We start from the raw sequence: 22,985 nt of genomic DNA on the forward strand, positions 1-22,985 counted from the left end.
AAAAATTTGACATGTGCTTGAAAAGAACCTTTTAAACACAATCTCTTTGTTCCCTTGCACTCATTGCTCAACACATTTCAGATATTATATATTTGTTTTTACCTGCATTATAATAGATCATATACATGATGTAAACATGAACATTAATCTCAGCTGAACAATTATCAATGCAGCGGGTGTGACCCCGGATTATTGAATGAACTCTCCCCCTCATGCAAAATAACTCACACATTCACTTATATTGTTCCTTTCTCACAGATGGTTGATTCTGTGTTTTGGGGGAGGCGGGGGGCAAGTGTGTAACCCAAATATGGAAGCTTACCATGAATCTTTTATGCATTAGTCAGTTCTAGTTAATTCAATTTAACTTTATTTACATAGCCCAATATTACAACAATAGTCATCTAGATGGGCTTCATCCCGGTACAAGTTAAAAAGAGAAATATGATGCTACTTGCAAAATGACAAATAGACCAGGTTGACTTTCTTTCATCGTTGCATTATTGTCAATGTTACTTAACTTACTTTAAGACCAAAATTAGCACCAAAAGTTAATTACATGTCTCATGCAATTTAAATTAATCACTTCTGAATAAAATTTCACCCCATACAATTTATTTGGAGATATTTAACATGTCTATCAGATTAAACGTTTTAATGGCCTTTTTTCCTGCTTTTGCTCTTATTGTTAATAAAATAATTTAATTTTGTTTGTCTTGGTCTTAGTAAATCTTGACATGATGCTAATTTGTTGTGTTGTTTTTTTGTGTAAATACAAAGATGCAAAAATACACAATATTTTTCGTTGTATTCAGTTCTCTTTAGGGTGGAATGGTGATTGACAAGACTGCTGGGTATATGCGGGGTGTCTTGGGCTGTTAGGAATGAGTAACACTCCTAACAGCTGATGCAAATTGAGTTCACATCCGTTTGCTTTGGTCTTCGTCTTTCTTGCAGAGGATTGATTTGTTTTCATCTATTGTTGAACAAAAGTATCTTTTTAGTAACTTAATTGTGCAACTACCAAGTACTACAGTCTTGTCAGATGAATCTGAGAAACAACAGTTCAGTTACCATGACAACACTCTCAATTGTTGCCCCTCCATAAAGTTGAAGACTTGTAAGCTTTGAGGTAGGAATTTTCATCCTTAGCTGCTGTAACAAAATCAACATTGAGACAAAAAACATTGCAATAATGATTGCTCTATTTAAAAAATATAGTATTATTTGTTAGGTTAGTAACGTTAGCACAATTTTTGACTTTGGAAACAAATTAGCCAGTGGCAGTTAACCATTTTAGCTCGAGTCTTGTAGGCGCTCATTTTCAGAAATATATTTTTAGTATAAATAATCGTGTTTTTAAATGATTATACTACACTTTGGTTCCTTTTTTTTATAAGTTTATATAAATATTTCCAAATTAAAACAATTCATGTCAGCACTATACGTTTTTCTGGGAGAATTCTTTGGAATGTGATTAGATCAAAAATGTATTTGCATTTCAGTTGAGACTCTAAAACGTTTGTGCTTCTGACTCAAAGAGAAAAACAGAACAAAAATCAACTTTAACTAAAAATGCTTTTTTTGCAAATAGAACAAAAATGTCAAAAATACCAGCACATAACCTGGCAGGAATGATGACAAAAAAGGAGGAAAAAGCGTGCACAACTGGAAACAAACAGCTGTCTGACAAAAAAGAAGTTTGTTCCAAGGTGAAGCAGTTTCTACTTGAAGAAGGTAAGAGGAAACTGAAGAAAGCAAAATCACAGCACTGTACAAATTGTGTTTGTCATGAAATCTGTTTGTCTGTTTTTAGAGGCCAGAGGCTCCAGAAGGAGGGAACTTTTACATAATGGCCAGATGATGACAGAGCTTGAGGTAAATAAACAGTTTATTCAAACAATCTTAGACATCTGCTAAATCTACACTTTTCATTCAAAGCATCAGCACAGAAAGCCCAGTTTTGCTGACGATGAAATCCAAATAATAATCAGTTTTGTTCTGAGAGTCAGTTATAAATTAATTTAACATTTAAGATATTCCAAGTTAATTGATTGAGTTTATTCTACAAGGATCATGTGCATCAGTATTAATCAATAATGGAAACATGCTTTATCACAGGATATAGCTCAAAGTAAAGGTCTAAATGCAGTTCCTCGTGTACAACAGCTTAAAACATACAGATAGAACCCAGTACATAAATGACATCAACATTTAATAGGAGTTAAAGTTTGTCATATTAAGATAAATAGCTAAAACATCTTTTTACAATGAAGGCAAACACAAAAATATATATATTACATTTATTGAATTTCTTTTTAAGGTAGAGATCATAATTCCTTTTTTAACTTTGTGTTTTTGAGTTTAACTACTCTACATCTGCAGTCTCCCAACATACCATCAACCAATAAAACACACATTCAAAACAATAAATGGCTAAATTAAAAGTAGATCAAACACAAAATTTAGTAAATATCTACAGAGATAAATTTTGAAAGTTTTGTGTTGGAATCTTTACGTATGAATCTCAATGTCAGACTTCATAATCCAACATCCTGACAACAATGACAAACACGTATTGGGGAGGTACTGTATCTCCAACTATGAAGGTTTATCTACAATGCCTCCTTTAAGTTAGACTTTTCCTTTGAACGAAAGTTGATTTCCCTTTTCAACAACTGATTTTTGTTTTATTTCAGACCTGTGATTTTAATTTAAATAGTTTTACTGTCCTCAGTTACAATGATGAATAAATTCACATCTTGGTTTTTTTAACTTCTTCTTAGCTGATTTGGCCTTATTTGCTTTTAGCACATGACTTAATTGATGGATTTACATTCATGGTTCAAAGCCTACACATTTTGAAAAAAAACATGCTTTTGCTGGTGATGTTGCTTTTGCCATTTGATGGTCAAATGTATTTTATTAATGATGATTTTTTGTCATTCTTCCATTTTTAGATGGTCATAGAGAAAAAAAATGCAGACATTAAGAAGCTCAATGAGAAAATTAAAAGGAAGCAAAGTGAAATGAGTCTGCTTCAGGATGTTAGCGACAAAGAAAAGAAGATCTCAGAGGAGTCTTCCACAGGGTTGAAACTGAATGCCATTCAGGCCAAAACCATGTAAGAAGTAACAGCATTTAAAAAAAGACTTGAATGATTTAATGGTTTATTTAGTTGCATTAAATGTAATATTGTCTTGGTTGACAGTTTAGAAAACAAAGCCAAACTCGAATGCCGGAACAGAGCTTTGAAGGGGGAACTTGTTAAAGAAATTAAGATATTACAAAGGTATGGTCTGTTAAGAAATTATGTTGTGATATACATTACAATGAGCTGGTATAAGGTCTATGTTCTTTACAGTGACGATGCAGGAAGTGAGGAACTTTTGAATAAATATAAGAGGTTTAGGAACCTGATTTCCAGGCTTTCTTCTCGGGAATGCCAGGAAGCTCAACGAACAGAAAAAAAGGATGGTCAGAACTCTGAGCTTGAGAAAACATCGGTTTGTAAAAGTAAGTGTTGAAGTCTATAAGTGTCAGTTCTGAGCATGTTTATGTTTGCTGGAAGATGTACAAGTATAAGAACATTTATTTCTGTTTCAGATAAAAAAAAAAAAAATACAAAGCAAATAAAAAATCTGACAGGACTAATAACTTAGAAGCTCATATTTCTTTAACTGTAAAAGTGAGGCATTTCATGCAGATGTAAATAAATCAAAAGGAACTAAAGAAAAATTCAAAAACAAAAATTCAGCACAGGTGTGGAACAAAAATACACTAACAGTAACTCAAAGGATACAAGAAAAGTCTCCCAAGAAATTCACAGAACACTGCAACACTGCAGTACCAAAAAGTAACTTTTTCTTCATCATCATCATCAGCCTATCACGCCACTGCTGGCGGATGGCCTCCACATCTTAATCCACTCATCACGGTTTTGGGCACTCTGGGTCAACGTGCTGCCTGCCTTCTGCTCGATGTCTTCTCTCCATCTTTTCTCCGGTCTTCCCCTTCCTCTCTTCCTGTCCCACGGAGTCCATTCTGTTGTTTTCTTAGCCCATTCGTGGTTCTTCATTCGGGCTACACGTCCTGCCCATTCAATCACTTTCTCGATGACATCCTTCACCCCTGTTCTTGATCTTAAGTCTTCGTTTCTGACCTTATCTCTCCTCGTAACACCCAGCATTGATCGTTCCATGCTCCTCTGGGGGATTGCCAGTTTCTCTCTTTGGCGGTTGGTAAGTGACCATGTCTTAGCTCCATACGTCATTGATGGCAGTATGACAGTGTTCCAAAAAGTAACTTCTTAAATACTAAAAACTAATAGATAACTGCAAGCAGCTGTGACAGCCTTACTGAGTACTGGGGTTGTGCATCTTTCCCTCTCACTGGATTCGATATGCATCTGGATACAAGCTCCACAAATCCATAGAGATTCAACCAACTGAGTGACGATGCATTACAGTCTTTTTCCTAAATGAACAGAGAAACTTTTTTCCTTTTGGCACTTTTCATTTTAAGCAACAACACCAAAATGTATTTGACATAACAGCTTCAAACATCAAACCTGACATTTCGAGTCTTTTAGATTGTTTTCTTCTACATGATTACCGTAATTGAAAGAGTGTCCTATTAATATAGTGCTGTGAAAAAAGTTAATCATACGTTTGGTGCAACAACACACATTCCTCACTCTGATTCACCTTCAGCCAATTGTAATTGACCCGACTTGTTGGAAGCAGGTTTGTGATTGGACGTCTTTTTGCTTACTTCACGTATACATTCTAAGGCAGACAGTAGAGACACAACAGCAAGAGAAACTGACAGTTGCCAGAAATTGATCGTATAGTTCCTGGTTGTTTTTATACCTTGTTACCAACACAATCTTGTTTACCTCTATGGTTTTTAACAAATTCTTTAGTCACACGATTGATTTACATATACACATCAAAACTTAACATTGATGGCTTATTTTTTGCTAATCAAGATCTCTTTCTTTCTCTTCAGAACCAAAATTTCTTACCTGGTAAGTGAATTTGCAAAAAACAAACAAAGAAACAGTTTAACATGTCTTAGCATGGTATATTGAGCAAATTTGCAGTGTTGAGTTACTTCCTTCTTTGTCCAGGAAATATTGCATTGATTCTATCAGGGTGGTGCATCAGATTGAGGAGTTGGAAAATCAGAATCTGTTTCTGATGGAAAACTTAACTGAGAAGAGCGAGTTTATGGGTGAAACTATTGAGTTCATCACCAATGTATTGTGAGGACTTAGCTCAGATTCAGAAACTTTGTATAAGCAGGTTTTGGATCATTTAACCCTCACGTCTATCTTTGTCAGGGAGGAAGAGGAGAGGACACAAACATTAAAAGTAAACAGCATGAAGAGCAAATGTGCCATCGAAAGAAGAATAGCTGATATTGTTAAGAAGAAGGTTCAACTACACAATTTATCAACAACTGTGGACCAGGTAAAGGGCACACACCAGGCAGATTTAAATGTCTGCAGTGAACATTTTCGAAAAGGCCTTGTGGGGTAACAGCACTCTAAGATAAATACTAATCTGTATTTTTGCAACAATTTGCAGGACGTTTTGTTGGAGACTTTACGTAAGAAAGTGTCAGAGGTGCATTCCTGCTTCGCAGACGAAGAGCTGACCACTAACAGCACCTTGGAGAAGCTGGCATTCATTGAAAACCACATGACTATGTTGCTTGAAAAACTTGAGAAGATCCCAAAAGATGAGATTAAGACTCTGTGGCATATCAAGGAAAATGAGAAGAGGAGCAGGTTCATTTCACACTTTGTCTATTTCTATAAAACTTTTGTTTTTGGTTTTTATTTCTGTGATAGTTTCTAATATGATTTGGATATTATTGTGTTCCCTTATTTTGATTTTACTTTGATGTTTTTAATGAATTTCATTTTTTTAAATTTTAAATGACCCAGTTACTGATTAATCTAATATTTTTTCTCACCTTGCTGTTTATTGGTTCTTCGTATGGAGACTTAGCTTCTTTTTAACTGTGCATTTATATTTACCATCTGTTTTAAAACTTAATACAAATCAAAATGTTATACAACAATATTTGTTCAGAACGTTTAATAGTATCAAGTGGATGATCGATTTTTCTCTCTGTTTTCTAGATGGCGAGAGGAGAAACTGCGACAAGAGACAGAAAAGCGGGAAGAAAAAATAAGGAGGCGTGCTGAACTGGCCATGACAGAGCCCAAGAGAATTGTGATGCATAAACCACTCTTCATCTTACTATGTTTATTTACACAAGGATACTAACACTGCCATGAACTCAGCCTTTTTGCCTAAACACATCAACAATCAGTTGACTGACGATAAGTTTACCTTAATCATTTTTTTTTATCTTCTTTTTCAAGACTGGACGGAAGCTTATGCCAAGACACATGCCTGTCGTCAGGCCAAAGACCAAAGCCATTGTTGAGGACACCCCGAAGCCTGAAGATGACCTGTATGAGGACCTCTTCTCTTAGAGTCCTTGATTTAAAAATGCACTTTGAAAAATCCAATAAAAGGATGTTTTTAGTAATGAATTTAGGTATACAATAACAGATATACCCTGAAAGGAATGATTAAAATGTTGAATCTTTAACAGTTGTCAGATCTGTAAGTCAAAGTAACGGTTGTAATGTCAAAATGCTGCTTTACCATGAAGCACAGAGTGTGACAGTCTGAAAAAACAGCGTCGACATGCAGTCTTTAGCGCCCTTCCCTCACAGCGAGAAGGCTCTGGTTAAAATCCCAGCTGGGACCTGTGTAGAGCTTGCATGTTCGTTCTCCCCGTGCATGTGTGGGCTTTCTCTGGGCACTTTGACTTCCTCCCACAGTCCCAAAACGTAGACTGATCGCTATCCCTAATTTGGCCCTGGGTGTGAATTTAAGTCTGTGGCCCCACAACAGACTTGCAACTTGTCCAGGGTGTACCCCACCTTTGCCCAATAGTAGCTGGTGTCAGGAGCTGGAGGACACAAAATGCAGGAGACGTGACAAAACCAAGGGAGCAACAAGAAGGTGGCAAAGCAGAAAAGAGCAGATGACCTGACACTGAGGAACTGAAAACCAGACACTTATATGCATGGAGGGTAATTAACTAAATGAAGACCAGGTGTGGATGATCACCCACAATCTGGTGTGACCGACAGGGCAACTCAGAAGATGACCAAAACAGAATAAAAACCAAACTAAGCAACAGAACCCTCACAGCTGGGTTGGCTCCAGTAGCCCTGTGACCCCAAAGGGTATTAAATGGGTTCTAAAGATGAATCCTTTTGTTCCAACATTTTATGATTAAGGTGTAAGTAACTCCGACAGGCATGCAGCATCATACCAAGCCTAAGGTCATAATTGTCCCTTTATGAAGAGGTAAAGCTGGACAAGCTAATTGTGCTTCTCTTAAAAAAAAAAAAAAAAGAAACGGGGCGGTACCTGGAGATACTTATTCATGCATTTGTCTCCAGTAGGTTAGACTACTGTAACGGCCTGCTCACTGGCCTCTCCAAACAAGCTGTAAAACAGCTTCAGTACATCCAGAATGCTGCCGCTCGAGTCCTGACCAGAACCAGGAAGTATGATCACATTAGTCCTGTGCTCAGGTCTCTGCACTGGCTCCCTGTACGTGAAAGAATAGACTTCAAAGCAGCTCTGCTTGTGTACAAGTCTCTCCATGGCCGAGCACCAAAGTACATCTCTGGAACAGCCTCCCTGAAGTCGTAAGACAGGCCTCTTCTGTGTTCATGTTCAAATCTAGACTTAAAACATTTCTGTTTAGCCGTGTATATGACTGAAAGGTCCTATCTGCACTTTTCTTTCCTTTCCTTCCTTTATTTTTAAATAAATTTTAAATTATTATTATTTTTTTTTTCTTTTTTCTTTTCTTTTAAAGTAAATTTTACGTTGATTATTTCTATGATGTATTGTGATATTAATGCATTTTTCTGTTTTGTGAAGCACCTTGAATTACTTTGTGTACGAATTGTGCTATACAAATAAACTTGCCTTGCCTTGCCTTACTTTTCACTCTCAAAAGTCTAAAATCCAAATGGTTTTTTAAAACAAAGGAAGCTAAAAACAAGATTTACTGGTAGTTTGATGAATGTATTTCAGTTTTTCCATCATGCAGGTTAAGATTTTCCTTTAGATTTTCAAAACCTTTAGGTCCTCCAAACCACATTTTTGCTAGATTAGTTTTGCTTCTTATAATGAAAACACTGGACTGTTGCTTTTTTGTTACCATCATAGCATTTAACCCAGAAGCAAACCATCATTTTGTGGGTCCCTTTTACATTTTAGACAGTATCATAATCTCTCAGACAGCTCAGATGTATTAACCTCAATATGGTGCTTACACTATCCATTATCATGATTATTAACCCTGCTGGAGTCACCTAATCACTGCACAGTGGCAGTAACATTGACACCTTTCTCTTCCATTACACACTAACTACCCTTACTCTGATATTTGTCCTTCTATTATGGCTTTTTTGTGCCATTTTAAAACAGACACAGCAAAAGCCTTATCCAAAATTATCTGACATCATCATTTTTTTCATCATTTTTTTTCCAGTATTTTTACACTGAAGCTCACCACACTGTACCCTTGTTTATTTATTTTTTACCAAGACTGTTTTCACATTAACCATGTTAATGTATCATCTTTCTTGTTTTCCGTGGTAACCTTGTATTGGCATTTAAATCAGTGAAAACATGGTTGCGAGTTATTTTCTTTATCACTTGAAAGGGAGACATTGACCATATAAAGAGTGAGCTTTTAAAGTTAAGAAAAAATAACCTAACCCTAACCCATAACTTGGAAAGAACACAGCCGTGTTTTATTTATTCCAGTTTTCATTCTGATGCTTTACTATAGTTTTGAGCTACACTGCCATCTGTTGATCATTTTGGCTAGAACAGTTGTGTCCATGGTCACATTCTTTTTCCATAAATAAACTCAGATCATCATTTTTGATTAACAAGATTATAAAATACATTTAAAAAAATCTTCAAGACGTTTCTTTGTATATTTGATAACTCTGTTGGATTAACTGCTTCAGGGAACTGCTATAAAAGCTCTGCACTTAAACAGATACCTGGATGCATTTGTGTCTTGAAGATCCTATGGTACTTAAACTCAGTTGCACAAGTGATGAAGAGGAATACTTTAGAAGAATAATTGAGTGAACATCTGACTCCGTCCTTCTTTACAGCAGACATACCATCAATATTAAACCTTCTTTATATCCAGATCACTATTAATTAACTAAATGCACTAGGGGTTTCAAAATAAAATGCCATGCAAGCCTCTATGTTTTAACTTTAACTAACAATTAGGGTTTAAACAAAAGATGGCATCTGTTGCTACAGATTTGGTAAAATACTTTAAGATTTTTAAAAATAATCTATCATTTTACCCCAAAACACATGTTAAAACTCACTGCTTGTTTGAATAATGGCCTAATAATCAAGTTTTAAGAAATGTTTTAATGCCCTTGATGCAAGTTTTTCATGTATTTTCATTATAGATAATAATACAAAACAAATTTTAATTTTTCTTTCTATTTGAATGTTTTTATTAACTAATTTGTTATAGTGTTGGTTAACTTTAACAGTTCCCTTGTAGCTAGCTTAAACAAATCATTAAAATTTTCCATACCTTATCATTATATAACTATCATTACAGTATCCAACTGTTCTTCTCTCACTCTGTTTACAATAGGCCTTTACAAAACACAAACCCTTAAATTTTCCCATAGCAGAACACTGCACATCCCAGGGCAGCAGGGAACATAATCGGCCTCAGCTTGAGGCTGAATCAAAAGCCCCACAGTTCCTGAGCGGCCGTCTTCAGAGGGGGTGACTCTTAGAATGCCTCAGCTTGTTTGTCTCATGGTTTAAGTGGTGCACATAGCCATAGAAAGATCATTAAATCACTGTTTTACCACTTGGTTTAATCCCCTTTAACAAAAGGAGAAGATACAAAAAGAGAGAACGAGAGGGGAGAGAAAAAATTGGTGGATGAGATTAAGTAGAAACTTGATGGATCTAAGCTGACGGCTCTGTTTCCCAGCGTTGCTATGGGAGTTTGCGATCTCCTAGACTGAGGGGTGGTTGGTGATCGGAGGTTCCCTGTAACCACAGTGTCCGGGCTTGCTTGTAGTGTCCGCTGCTGAAGCCATCTGCCGGATTACCCAGCAGGATGTGTTTTTTATGGAGAGCATCCTATTCATATCCTGCCTGCAAAGGTTTACATTAAGGTTGAACTCGGGTGCACTTACAATGGCACATGAAGTGAGCGCCGTCCTTCTTACAGCACCCCCCCCCCCACCCCCCCACCCCCCAAATCTTCTCCCTGATAGCACCGGGTTGAAAGGGACTGCTTCATCGAGGCATGAAAGAGGATCTTCTGCAATGCCACTGTCTGCTGCTGATTCTTTTTCAGCTGCTGACAATAAAGTGGTGCCCAGCATGAAAAGAAAAAAAAAAACATTTGTGCGTGCCAAGTGCAATTGTTTCTGCTAATAGGCATCAACAGGCCGACTTCACTGAGTTACCATACAGGTGAACTCATTCCTGGGAAAATGTTTTTTTCTTTCTCAGCCGTGTAGGCGAGATGGCGTCCCCCTTTTTCCTCGGCCTAAAGGGATTAGTCGTGCCAGTGCTACCCCGCCTGTCATGATACTGTCTACTTCCCATCTCTCTTCTGGGTCTCTAATGTGATTAACCCATTCCCTGTGGTCCAAATGGTTCTGGAAAGTGAGTAGGGATGGGGGGGCTCCTTGGCATGGTATTTGGCACCAGACATGACTGGTACCTTTATTTGGCAGGAAGAACAGGGGTCGAAGGCCTGGAAGAGTGTAAAGATAAGAACAAGAGCACGAGGGAGGAAATGACAAACTGGCACGATTTAAATACTTTCAAAAACCTATAAAGTGACATATATTCAGGACATTTATAGGCTTGAAGAGAGAGTCTGATGACAGTTGAGACAAAAAGTGTGGCACCTGTTGAAGCTGATCTTGTTGCTGTGTGGCTTTTGCTCATCTTTTACTTATTGCTTGAGAGCAGGCCTCAGTAACAGTTTGCATTATGTTTTTCTTGTCAAATTCTATTATTTTGAGGTTTGATTTATTCAAAGAGTCACACTCATAAACTTGGATATCAGCCTTTTTTTGTAAAGGTTTTTACAATCTGAGGACCTTTGCCAAACCTGAAAATTGGCACTTACTGCTCTTTGGAAACTAAAGATAAAGGAAAACTATGCCTAAAAAGGCTTACATTTGTATATGCAACATGTCAGAGAGGAATGCAATTAAACCGAATGTATTGCATTACCATAAATTCTTCTTTTGCACAAAAAAAAAACAGAAAAGAAGAGACCAAACTGCAGTCACTGTCCAACGTTCATGTTCACGCTGTGTTCAGCAGCACCTCACGTGATTCCACAGCAGCAGTCAGGCGACGGCATGGCGAATTAAGAGTCTTAATTAAGGCTTTGTTTTTTTTTGTTTGTTTTTTTTACATTTCTTCCATGTGCTCTTCATATGCAAGACAAAAAGAGGGTGGGGGGCTCTTAAACAGCTGCCTGCTCTGAACGAACCACAAAGTTAACAAGAAGATCCACCCATTAAAGGAATGTCTTCACAGTTATGCCCCTGAAATGTGATCCACAAGGTGGGAAGGTACTGAACTGCATTTAAATTCTATTTTTTTTAATGTTTCCAAGTTTTACCAATTTTGAGGTTACATTTTTCTAAGAATTGTTATAAATGGAAAACAATCCAACATTGTGCCTGAAAGACAATACTGTCCAGGGGGGGATTGACACCCTGTTGAATGAAACTTGGTTAGTTTCCAATCGTGATATCAAACCCCGCAGCATGTAATGGAAGGTGACACTTATTGTATTAGAAGGGGTTAATGAGTGTCTAAAAGCCTGTGTGACTGTGTGTGCTGAGGAATCTCATCATGTGTGCTTGGTGGTAAGAAGAAAGGACCTGTGTCTTTGAAACTTAGAAGAGCGCATGAAGCAACCACCGTCTCTAAAGATCTCAAGAGGCACACAAAACGTTAACGTACACAGAAATATACATAAGCGGAAACAAGGAATCCTTAACTCATTCAGTCACTTAAGTATTTGACATATTTGGAAAATTTAGTTTTGGAAAGTTTCCCAGCTGGAAAGGATTTTGGAAAGGATATATAAACAAAATCTAAACACATATACAAGGTTTACCGTCAAAAGTGGTTCTCTATTTGTCTCAAAGAAAAATTGGTGTATTTATTTTGCACATAAAATTTGTGGATTTTAAGGAAACAGAAAACACATTTACATAATATTTTGGTAAATTTGTATTTGAGGGGCTGAGGGGCAAAAAAAAAGGATGGCAAAATGGTCAATAAATACAAAAGTATGCATCAAAAAAGTCTTTGTCTTGTGCTCCATTGTGTTAAATTCTGTCACTTTGAAATCCTATAACTGAGTAAAGCTATGAAATTGTATTGACGAAAAATCAAAACCTTTGAAAGAAATGCAGAGAGACAAGACAATTTGTTCAAAATGTGTCTAATATGGAGGAAACTAAATCAGTAAAAGTATTGCCACCTTCTGTCAAGCATGGTGGAAGAAGGGTGATAATTTGGATTTGCTCTGCACCTATTAACTTGAACATACCATAGTACCTTGAGCCAGTACTAGTGTGCCAACAATCCTGTGCACCTGTTAAATCTATCTGCATTATGGTGGAGAGAGCAATAATGTAGACAAAAAATGTATTTTTTTAAAGATATCGACTGCAAGATAATAGCAGTCATTTCAGTGATATTTTGTTTTACCTAAAATGAATCAGAAGAGTATGTAAAACTGATTGAATGTTTCAAATCTAAGTTATGCAGACACTGAAAATGCAATGGATTTCCAGATACACAATTAGAAAAGATGTGAGGATCTTCTCATTACATCAAAAGACTGAGAAACAAAATATTACAAATCTAGAGGTCAACAAAACACAACCAAAATAACTGGAGCTTCTTTTTTTCTCTTTTATAGATAGAAATGCAACATAATGACAGGATGTTGGCGGGTTTTATTTACAACTGTTGCTATGTTAGGCTCAGCCACTAGGTGTCAGTATTTGTGCAATGTGTTGCTTTGAAGCAGCAGTTCTAGGTCTTGTTCAAACACAGCAGTACTGTTTTAGGACATAGCAGCAAAGACACATCAAACAAACGAAGACCAGGTGGAGGCCTCTTATAGCAAAATAACTGTTAATATAACTGTTAACCCTTGTGCTATTCTAGGCACTTTAACATTGGGAGTTGGGTCATCTAGACCCAGTAATGGGCTGAACCTTTTTTCTTCAATGATTTGTGATCTTCACTGGTGTCCATGGATTACATGAAATCCTCTCCACCTTTATCCACCTTTGTTATGGTAGGGAGAACACATCAATGTAAGGGTGGGGTCATCTAAGATAGCACAAGGGTTAATCAAAATCCTCAATCAATCAACCAACTTTTTCTATAGTAAGTTAGAACTTTATATAGAAACACATCACAAATAAACAGAAACACATTATAAAAACATTATTATAAGAAAAATACAAAGTGAAGGAAAAAAACGTGTAATGATTTTTTTAACAAATAAAAGTGTTATAATGTTAAGTAGGTGTGAAACGATTAATCAACCTAATTAATTAACCAATCTATTTTCCTACGATCCAACCAGATCGATCTGTCAGAGGCAAGTTGTTTTTCGAATCGACCTATACTTTCATGAAGTCATTTAAAAATGAAATTAATTATATAGATATTGGAAAATAGCATTTGGATTGAGGTACGGAAGTTTTATTTTACTTTGACGTTAAAACAACCAAGTGCAATCACAGCGGACAACTCATATGTGATGTCAGCAAAAAAATGATCAACCTTCATTCCAGTCCAATGTGTGGAAACACTATGAATTTAGCAAAGACATGTGACCACACAGTGTGATAGAATGCTCAAACCATTTGTATTATTTTAATGTGGGCTAAACTTTATGGAACAAAAATGTGAATGGATTTGCCATTAGTTCTTCTTTATTTGTTTGTACACATGTTTAAATTACACTTGAATATCTTGCAGGAAATACAAGGAATCTGGACCTGCACTGTTCAGTACCAGGTATTTATCTTTGGGTGACGCTGGTTGAATGTTTGGCTAAGGATAAACCCATTTTAGGTCAGTGAATCGGATTGTTCAAAATAAACCAATGTAGACTATGAATCATATCAGCAACCATAATTTATGACACGAATCAAATTGTTGTTAAAATGAATTGTTACACCATTGTTACAATATTGAGCTTTTAGTTTCTCAAACAAATGTTAGAATTTGTAATTCAGAGGGCAGCAGTAGATTTGATGAAGGTTTTTTTCTTTTTATTTTGTTATTGTTGGTTTTTATTCCACAGTCATGGCAACCAGGCTTTATTGTAAAGCTATTCGAGTGTTTGTTTTGAGGGCAAAAGTACTGTATTCATTCATTTATGCTCACTGTGTTGAGCATCATTGTACAATTGCTTTAATATGACAAAGAGATTTTTTTTCTTTATTGATTATATTTGTTTAATACCAACAGCTCTTGTGATTATTTTATCAAAAATAAAAGAAAAAAAACAACAAAGGGGATTTTTGTGTGCAATAAAACTGACAAAAAAACCTGATGCAATTTCAACATAATTTAATCCGCTAAACTTGGACGCTCAACCTACACAGATACTTGAACAATTATGAATTTAAGGATATTAAAACATTAAAAGCTCTGAATATGTCACTCCAGCCTTTAATGACTGCAGCAATCTCAGAGACTTTAATGATCAGTTTTTTAGGACTGTATAAGTGTGACGATCATTTAAACGAAATTCATTTAAATCAAACTAGTAATGATGGAAGCGTACTGGACATGTACATGATCTGAGCAGAACGTGTTTGTTCTTTTCTTTTGCCCTCAAAACAGCTTTAAATTTTAGGTAAAACTTTTGAAAGCATGCATAATTATTTTTTATGTCAGAGAGTCAAGTTGATCTAACTTTGATCAGATATGACCAGGCTTTGCACTCTGCATCGTGAGATGACAGCCCATAACACAAATGTTGTTTTGCTGTGCGGCAGAATGACACATTGCTTCACATTCAGTTGTAATTGTGCAAATTCTATTTTGTGGTTCTGATGTTGGTTTGTGCACTTTTAGAAAATACATTTTTCTCAGTTTTAGTAAAAAAAAATTAAACTTGAAGGTATTTTAGTGAGCGCACTCGCTTTGCTCCTCTGAGACACAACAGGACAGCATCAAAACCCTGGAAATCTTGTCATTGTCCTGAATTTATGAAAAGACTAATTTGTTTCCAGATCCCACATGCTGCACATTTGGAAACACTTTCACTGAGGGATGTCTGGAAAAAAAAAGGCTGTCAGCTGAAGGCACATGGCCCAATGGAGATATAATGCATCAAGGGTGTGGAGTGAAAGCTGGCTTTTTAAACAGGCCGGTGCAGCTTACACTTGGCGCACAGGTCAGCCTTGGTGCGTCCATCTGAACATAACTCAGGTTGACACAATTTGACCTCAGCGATACCCCTCTCTGCTGGTCTTTGTCTTCACGTTCTCCCATGGGAGCTGCCTTTATTGCTAACCTAATACTCCCTATCAAATGTTCTCGTCCTCTAAGATCTCATTTCTCAACATTTGCTTTTCTATTATTTGGTAGAACTCTTCATCCTTTCAGAAATGGTTCTTTGTAGGCCTTCTGATTGAGTTGCTTCTCTCAGCCTGACCTTCAAAAGAAAACCCCCTTTAAAAACTTGAGTGAAGAGACTATTGTGGGAGCTGGGCTTAGATATTTCACAACAAATTTATAAAAATGTGTTTTATTTAAAGTCATAATATTTTTCTGTGTGTTTTCTTCTGGTGTAAGGCCTTAGTTATGATGCCTTTTTCCTGAAGTGTGTTAAAACGAGAAGCGCTACTGATGGACCTGTGTCAGAAGCGTTTGCAAAGATTTCACAGTCAAATGATCAGCAAAGCAGCAATATGTTTAAAGCTGCTCAACTCAAAAAAGAATCTAAGCTTTGCTTTATTCCACAGCTTTAAGCTATAAGCCTGGAATAGAGCTCCTTAAACAACTTCTTTATATTAAGCTCCACCTTTTCAATGCACAGGTGTCTTCTCATTAACTTTCTGCTTTTGCCTTATATTTAATTTTCCCAAATAGAAATGATTGAAAATCCCAGATAAATTTGTTTAAAAGAATTAAAAAAACCTTTTCAATAAAATATCTTATGCTTTAGGTCAATCTGAGACAGGAGTGGTTGGGATTTCAGCCTCCTAAAACTTGGACATCAACCTTAGTTGTGAAAAGGAGTTTTTTGGGGTTAACACTTAGATTGGAGAGATGGCTTTTAGGATAAACCATCAAACAATTTAATGGTTTGAAAAAAGAAATCTAGAGAATTTGTGATTCTGAAGCATGACAAGCTAGTTTCTCATGAAACTCCAACTGATTGAGCTGAAAGGATAAATATTTGGAAACTAATTTAAATTCTTTTAGGATCTAAAATAAAAGATAATTGCTTGGAGGTAGCAGGTGCATGGTTGTTCATGGTTGACTGATCAGACATAAAAAGATGCCTTCAAACGCATTCTAAATGATGTTCCTCATTTCCTAATTAGTGCTTTTTAAATGCTACTCCTTGCAGTGTCCTGCATTGCTGCAACGAAGCAACAACAAAGTTGGGCCAAGCCACAAAACCTTCTGTATCTTTTCACGGAGCAGGTTTCTTTTCGGGGGGCCACTGCAAACGTGTTTTTTTTCTCAGCTGTGAAAGGGGGTGAGGTATGAAGCTATGAATGCTGGGAGGTCAAACCGCCATGATCCTGTAAATACAAACAAGGCTAGTTGGTAATGAGTGAGGCCACAGGCACGCACACCATTCAACTCTGTATTCAAAGAGACTGAACAAGGAGCAGTGTCTTTCCTAAACAGAAAGAGATGGGTTTACAACACACCAAACAAGAAATGAATTGACACTGAGCTCACTTTTATCTTTTATTTCACCTCCGGTAGTACTAGTTCTTCTTTGTATTCCTGCTTTTAGGATAGATTTTTAAAGCCACACAGGTTCATTTGGTGAATGTTGACAAAAGCTTCACAACTTAAGGTTTTATGAATAAAACATTTGCAATCAAGACTGAAAAAAACTTACTTAAAAGATATCATCAAGGTTGCATTTGATAAAGCCAATAATAAAATCTGATTATAGGAAAAAGTATATAACTAAAGTGCAATAACAATTTGTGTGTTTTAAATTATTTTCCATGGACTGGGGAAAATGAGCTTTCAGGTTAGATAGGGGTTGGTAAAAAAATGGTAAACATTCTTTCAGTAAAATTCTATTGGTGTGTGAGCTTGTAAAACATCCAGACGGGTTTGTGTCACACACCATCACATCATTTTATTTTCAAAGTTTTGATTGGTTTTGTTATGTATAAATAAATGAAATCATTCGTTCATCTTCTTTTGTTTATTCCCTTTCAGGGTTATGGGGCCCAGCCACTTGTGGACGAAGGCAGGGGGCACCCTGGACAGGTCGCCAGCCTGTCACAGGGTAGAGTGTCCACAATCACACACCAACACACTCACATTCACACCTAGGGACAATTTAGAGTAACCAATTAACCTATGAAGCATGTTTTTGGACGGTGGGAGGAAGCCAAAGTCCCCTGAGAAAACCCACGCATGTATGGGAGAACATGCAAACTCCACACAGAAAGGTCCCCCATTGATGTTCTGGTTCAGGTCCCCCAGCTGGGATTTGAACCGGGGGCTTTCTTGCTGTGAGGCAAGAGCGCTACCCACTGACAATCTTGGTAGGTTAAATTTTTTAATTCTGACATAACACCATAAAAAATCAAACAAAAGGTGAAGGATGAAAGCACAAAGATTAGCCTTGGTCAAATTTTTGGTAAGGGTTTTAATGAGATTAATGCCTTGATTTTGTCTTGTCTTTTGTTAGTAAGCAAGTTTATTTTGAAAATTTAAAAATGCTTTTTTCAGATTTTTACAGTAGGCTTTATTTTCCATCGTGTTACAGCAGAATCCACAGATCTGATACACTCATGAAGAAATAAAAAAAAAACATTTAAGGCTCATGCATCTTTGTCTTTTGAAACCTTTTCTCATTCACCAACTTTTAGATGATTTTCCTTTAATCAGTTTTTGTCCAACTGCCCGTTCTGACAGTTTTCACTATTCTGTGTACTTTTGTTGTGTATAGAAAGCTTGTAACGAGTGTGGTTTGTGTTTTACATATCTGTAATATGTTTTGACTGCAGCAGTTTTGGCTGACTGGTCTTGGTTGCTCTACTTAACTGCAGTTACACTATTTGTCCATAGGGTGTCACTGTATATGTGGTTATCCTGACTGCTCTTCACAAACATCTGCACTTAGCAGTGGTTTGGTTTGAGTGTCAACGTTTTAGCAGATCTGAAACCTCCTGTCAGAATACTTTTTTTTGTGACAATTTGCTTCAGAATGTGAGCGTTTGATGAATGTACATGGCTACAAATTGTTATTGTCAATAAAGTTTATTCCACAGTATTTTAGGGGAAAACATGTGTTTGCTTATATGGATAGTTAGACCAACGAGTGCTTCATCAGCTAAGGTTACCAAACTGATATCTGATGTTTGATAAGTTTGTCATCACCAGAAATAACATTTACTGGTAAAGGTCCTTCAGGATTTGGACAAAAACAAATGTATGTACAAAAATGTATGCTTCATAAAAAAAACTGGAACTGCAAACAGTGGTGGCTGTGGTGCAGCGGTAGGGCGGTCGACTCACATAATATTGCAGGTTCGATTCCTGCCTTGCACACCCATGAGACATGAGTCAAAGTGTCCTTGGGCAAGACACTGAACCCCACCTTGCCTCTGGTGGGAGGTTGACGCCAGTGTGTGAATGTGTGTGTGGATGGGTGAATGGGTCTGTGACTGTAAAGCACCTTGGGCCTTGTAGGTAGAAAAGCGCTATACGCCATTTACCATCTACATAATTGCCATCAGGAGAAAGGACCAAAAAAAGCACCTCATATGAAATAGTCCAAACTTGTGATGGCAATCTCTTCATGCTGTCCATCACAAAAATCCCAGTTTCATTCTGTGTGGTTTCAGTGGACAGTTGGGAGAGAAGGATGTAGGTGATGTTGCACGAAAGCTTGTTTACCTCTGTCTTTTATCTCTATACCTCACATCTCATGCATTTAGAATTTAAAGGATGTAGTGCACAGTCATGAAGCATTTTGGATGTTCAAAGCTCTCCTCACCTGTAATTTTGCAGAAGAGTTTTAAAGACATAAATGACATTCTGTAATTAATTCCATGGCTGTTGATGAGTTTTAGAGGTTTGAAAAGCTGATGAAGTGGGACTTGAGACTTATTTCCATGCAAAATTGTCTCCCTATCCTCAACTTTTTAAAAAGAAATTTGAATAAAAGATTTAAAAAAAAAGAGCAACTTCACCCGGCTTTTGCAGACAATGTAACCTTTAAATACCTATAGCTGTTTTTAATCCAAATGAAATCAAGGCTAATGCTTCATTACTGGGTATTTTCACATAATGATCCTCATGCTGCTGCTGTTAATTTTTTTATTAACGCAATTACCGGGCTCTTGGTGGGCCGGGTCAGAGAGGTCTAATTACCCTGCGTCACGGTGGTAAATAGTTGTTGGAGATGTCTCTGAGCAGGTGGCCCTGGAGGTAAGAGGGAGACATGGGGCATACCGAGGCGAGCAATTACTGGATGAATTTCACTTTAATAAATGTTGAGCTACATTTGGAAATTCAGACAACAGAGCTTTCTGCCTAATGGGTGCTGCACTGAGGCCACTTGAGCAAGAAAATGATCTGAAAGAGGGTTTAATTAACACAAGCTACATGATCCAGGGAGCGGGTGATAGAATGTTAAAGTGAGGGGGAGAGCATACAGCACAGGGAGAGCATGAAAATGAGTGAGGAGGAGGAGGCGGAGATGAGAAGGGAGGGGAAGGGGGAGTTGACGTGCTAACTTTTATTACAGAGGTTTAAAGTCTGGTTTTGCACTGCAACAACCATCTCTTTTTTTTACATATAAATAGTAAAAAGGAAGATCTGCAAACAGCAAAAAAAAACACATATCCATGCACAGGAATATCTGTGACCTGGCAGCAAATACAATTAGCTCCAAACATTTTAGGGGCAAAACATGAAATGGTTGATTTTTCTAGTTTTTTAAATGTACCTTAGCTTTGAAAAGGCTTGTCCAAAGTTTGGCCCCTGGGCCAAATGGGGCCTTCGTTCCAATTTTAAATCAGCCCCAAAGGCTCCTTTCATACAATCAAAAATATGCGGCCCCCAGCATTTTTTTAAAACGGTGTGTATCATGTCTTGATAGTGATTGGCTAAATGATGTTTTAGGCCCTATAGCAACACTGTTGTGTGACCCTTCGGTGACATTTCCAAAATGTCAACTGTAATGATAACATTATATATTTTTAGTGTGCAAAACTGACAAATTGCCATGATTTTGGTAAAAATGTATTTAGATGTTTTGGTGTTCTATGTGAAGAAATGAAAAGTCGCCTGTACGATTGCTATAAAATGTTGAATAAACAGTTCACTTAGTTCAAATAGTAGACCCTTAAACTTGTTCACCTTACCAAATCTGGCCCTTTATGCAACAAGTTTGGATAACTCTGTTCTAAAGCAATAATTCAACACAAGCAACAAAAATCAGTTTGTTAAAAGCTGTTGAAAAAAAGAATAGTAATAATATGGCTGTGTTTTCATAAAAATATATAAATTTCCAACATTAAGAACAAATAAACTTTTTGGTTAAAGTTTCTTGTTCTTAATCACTGCCCTAATTCTACGCTTGCAATACTTTTATTTTTGAAACAAAGTACATGTGTCACTAAATCTTCTGAAGTAAGTAAAAATTATCCGAGGTGAAAATTTCAAAGCAGCAACTTACTGTTTCTAAATTGCTATGTAATTTAATTCATTATTTACAGTGACACAAACCCCTTTTTTTTCTCAGTTCATGATTAAAATATGTTGTTTTTTTCATCCATTGACAAAAACATATAATAACCCAGGAATTGGTTTCATCTTCAAAAAAGGGAAAAAGGGAGCTTTTTGCTTTTTCACATATATTTTTCCTATCTTTGATAGCTTGCTGAGTGTTGAAACAAATCCTCTAGTTTTTCAGTTTTCCGATGATACATAACACTTTTAAGTGGTGCACACTGTTGACTCTGTAGTGACCGTTACAGTGCAACATCATCCCCTCCCTGCCCCTACCCCACACTTAGTTATTTATAGGATATGGTGACTTAAAAGAGGTGTTTTTTTCAAAGTTAAACCTGGAGGAATGCAGATGCACAGCAGATTGATCAGCATGCCGTGTCATAATGATGTGCTCAAAAAGTTACAGCGCCCGTAATTCACTGATGCACCTGCATAATGTGCCACAGAAAAAGACTGTTTTGGTCTGCAGCTCCTGTCACTTTTTATGCTTTATTTTTTTTTTTTCCACTGTTTGCACTGTGAGCTGCACTAAAGCTTCAACATACAGTATAGGTCTGTGTTGTGTGTACACAGAGCGCTGGGTTTTTGTTTTTGTTTAAACAGTGTATATGTGCGCTTGTGTGCATGCAAGGTCCTCATGGTTTTACAAACTGCGGTCTCCCTCCACTCTCCACAGGAGCTAAAAGCCCTGAAACAGAACGGTAATTGCCCAATTAGGGCCCTCGCTCTGTGGGCCGCAGAGCACTATGCGCCTCCACATGCTCACAGAGTCAGATAATTGAGCTGAAAGCAAATGAACGGATGGCAGACAAACAAGCTACTAGAAAATAATTACTTGGAGTGTTTCTTTTCAGTACCTGTACAGCGAATTTCATTATTGTCAATAGCCTCTAAAGCTGCTCGAAACGGTGGTATTTGTCATTTTCATAGAGACTTGATAATGACATTAATTTGTCTTAATGGGTTGGTTCTATTGTTAAAAATAGTAAAATGAACAGAAATTGTCTTTCCTCAGCAGGTAGAGAGGACTTCACCACTCGCCCGTCAGGCATGAGGAGATAATTCTGTGTGCTTGTCAAATTTCCAATAATTTGTTACATGGAACATGAGTAATGTTAATACCATTAATGTCCATTTTCCTCTAAATTCATTACTGCCCTTTTTCCCTTTTATGTTTTTAATGCTTATGCCGTTTTTTTTCTCTCCGTTGCTTTGAGAGGCTATACCAGGATTGATTATAAACATGCACACATTTAGTCTTTTTCCTCAGGCACACACAGAGCCATCATTGGAAACATTTAAAAAACACGCTGGTCATCACACAAACAACTAAAGGACCATCTAAACATGAAAAATTGCCCAGGTTGTCAGAGAAAATAGCAGCATTAATACTTTTAAATAATAAATTGGTGTCATTAAAATTGGTTTCAGTGTTTTATGAAGCATCACTGTGATTGACACCGAGGGATTCATTTTACACGGTGATGTAATTTATGATGTGACAGTAAGACTTTTTCGTTTACAACTTTTTTTAAATATTCATTTTTACTCATATTATCTGTAGGCATTTCTGCTTTACAGGTAGTTACATTTATTTTTAAAAAGCCAGAAAGACTTTGTATATTTATTAACATAGCCTTTTAACATTTTAAACAAAAGAAAGTGTAAAAATGCATACAAATTCCTTAAAATATATTTTAAACAGAAAACACATTATTTCTTACTTAATATAAATTATTGCTTGCCATGAAATAATACACTACAATTTTCTCATTTTAAGTAAAATTAACTTCAGATAAATTATTAATTTTTGAAACAGCACAATGAATAGCATTGATTGATTATATG

The 22,985-nt window shown here is 36.7% G+C and overlaps 1 protein-coding gene across 2 annotated transcripts; it reads left to right on the forward strand.

Annotated features, from left to right (window-relative positions):
* The first annotated feature begins 996 nt into the window (after positions 1-996).
* LOC110016384 (uncharacterized) lies at positions 997-6,630 on the forward strand. 2 transcript variants are annotated; one of them, XM_020708895.2, is made up of 12 exons: positions 997-1,132; positions 1,595-1,737; positions 1,817-1,878; positions 2,961-3,124; positions 3,212-3,292; positions 3,365-3,516; positions 5,011-5,029; positions 5,132-5,266; positions 5,345-5,474; positions 5,592-5,794; positions 6,152-6,245; positions 6,398-6,630. In XM_020708895.2, the coding sequence occupies exons 2-12, from the start codon at positions 1,602-1,604 to the stop codon at positions 6,509-6,511; spliced, it is 1,290 nt and encodes a 429-aa protein (XP_020564554.1). In that variant the 5' UTR covers positions 997-1,132; positions 1,595-1,601; the 3' UTR covers positions 6,512-6,630. The 2 variants fall into 2 exon arrangements, with proteins under 2 accessions (XP_020564554.1, XP_078786720.1); XM_078930594.1 differs by lacking the exon at positions 5,132-5,266.
* Positions 6,631-22,985: the final 16,355 nt, after the last annotated feature.

This window comes from Oryzias latipes, chromosome 14 (assembly GCF_053564925.1).
Source record: "Oryzias latipes strain Hd-rR chromosome 14, Olatipes_Hd-rR_3.1".
Classification (NCBI taxonomy): Eukaryota; Metazoa; Chordata; class Actinopteri; order Beloniformes; family Adrianichthyidae; genus Oryzias; species Oryzias latipes.

What these genes read in the sequence shown, in the direction of transcription:
- LOC110016384 (XM_020708895.2), top strand. Translation starts at nt 1,602, where the DNA reads ATGTCAAAAATACCAGCACATAACCTGGCAGGAATGATGACAAAAAAG. An exon ending in AGATGATGACAGAGCTTGAG is followed by an intron (nt 1,879 to 2,960) that starts GTAAATAAACAG and finishes TTCCATTTTTAG; the next exon opens with ATGGTCATAGAGAAAAAAAA. An exon ending in GCCATTCAGGCCAAAACCAT is followed by an intron (nt 3,125 to 3,211) that starts GTAAGAAGTAAC and finishes CTTGGTTGACAG; the next exon opens with TTTAGAAAACAAAGCCAAAC.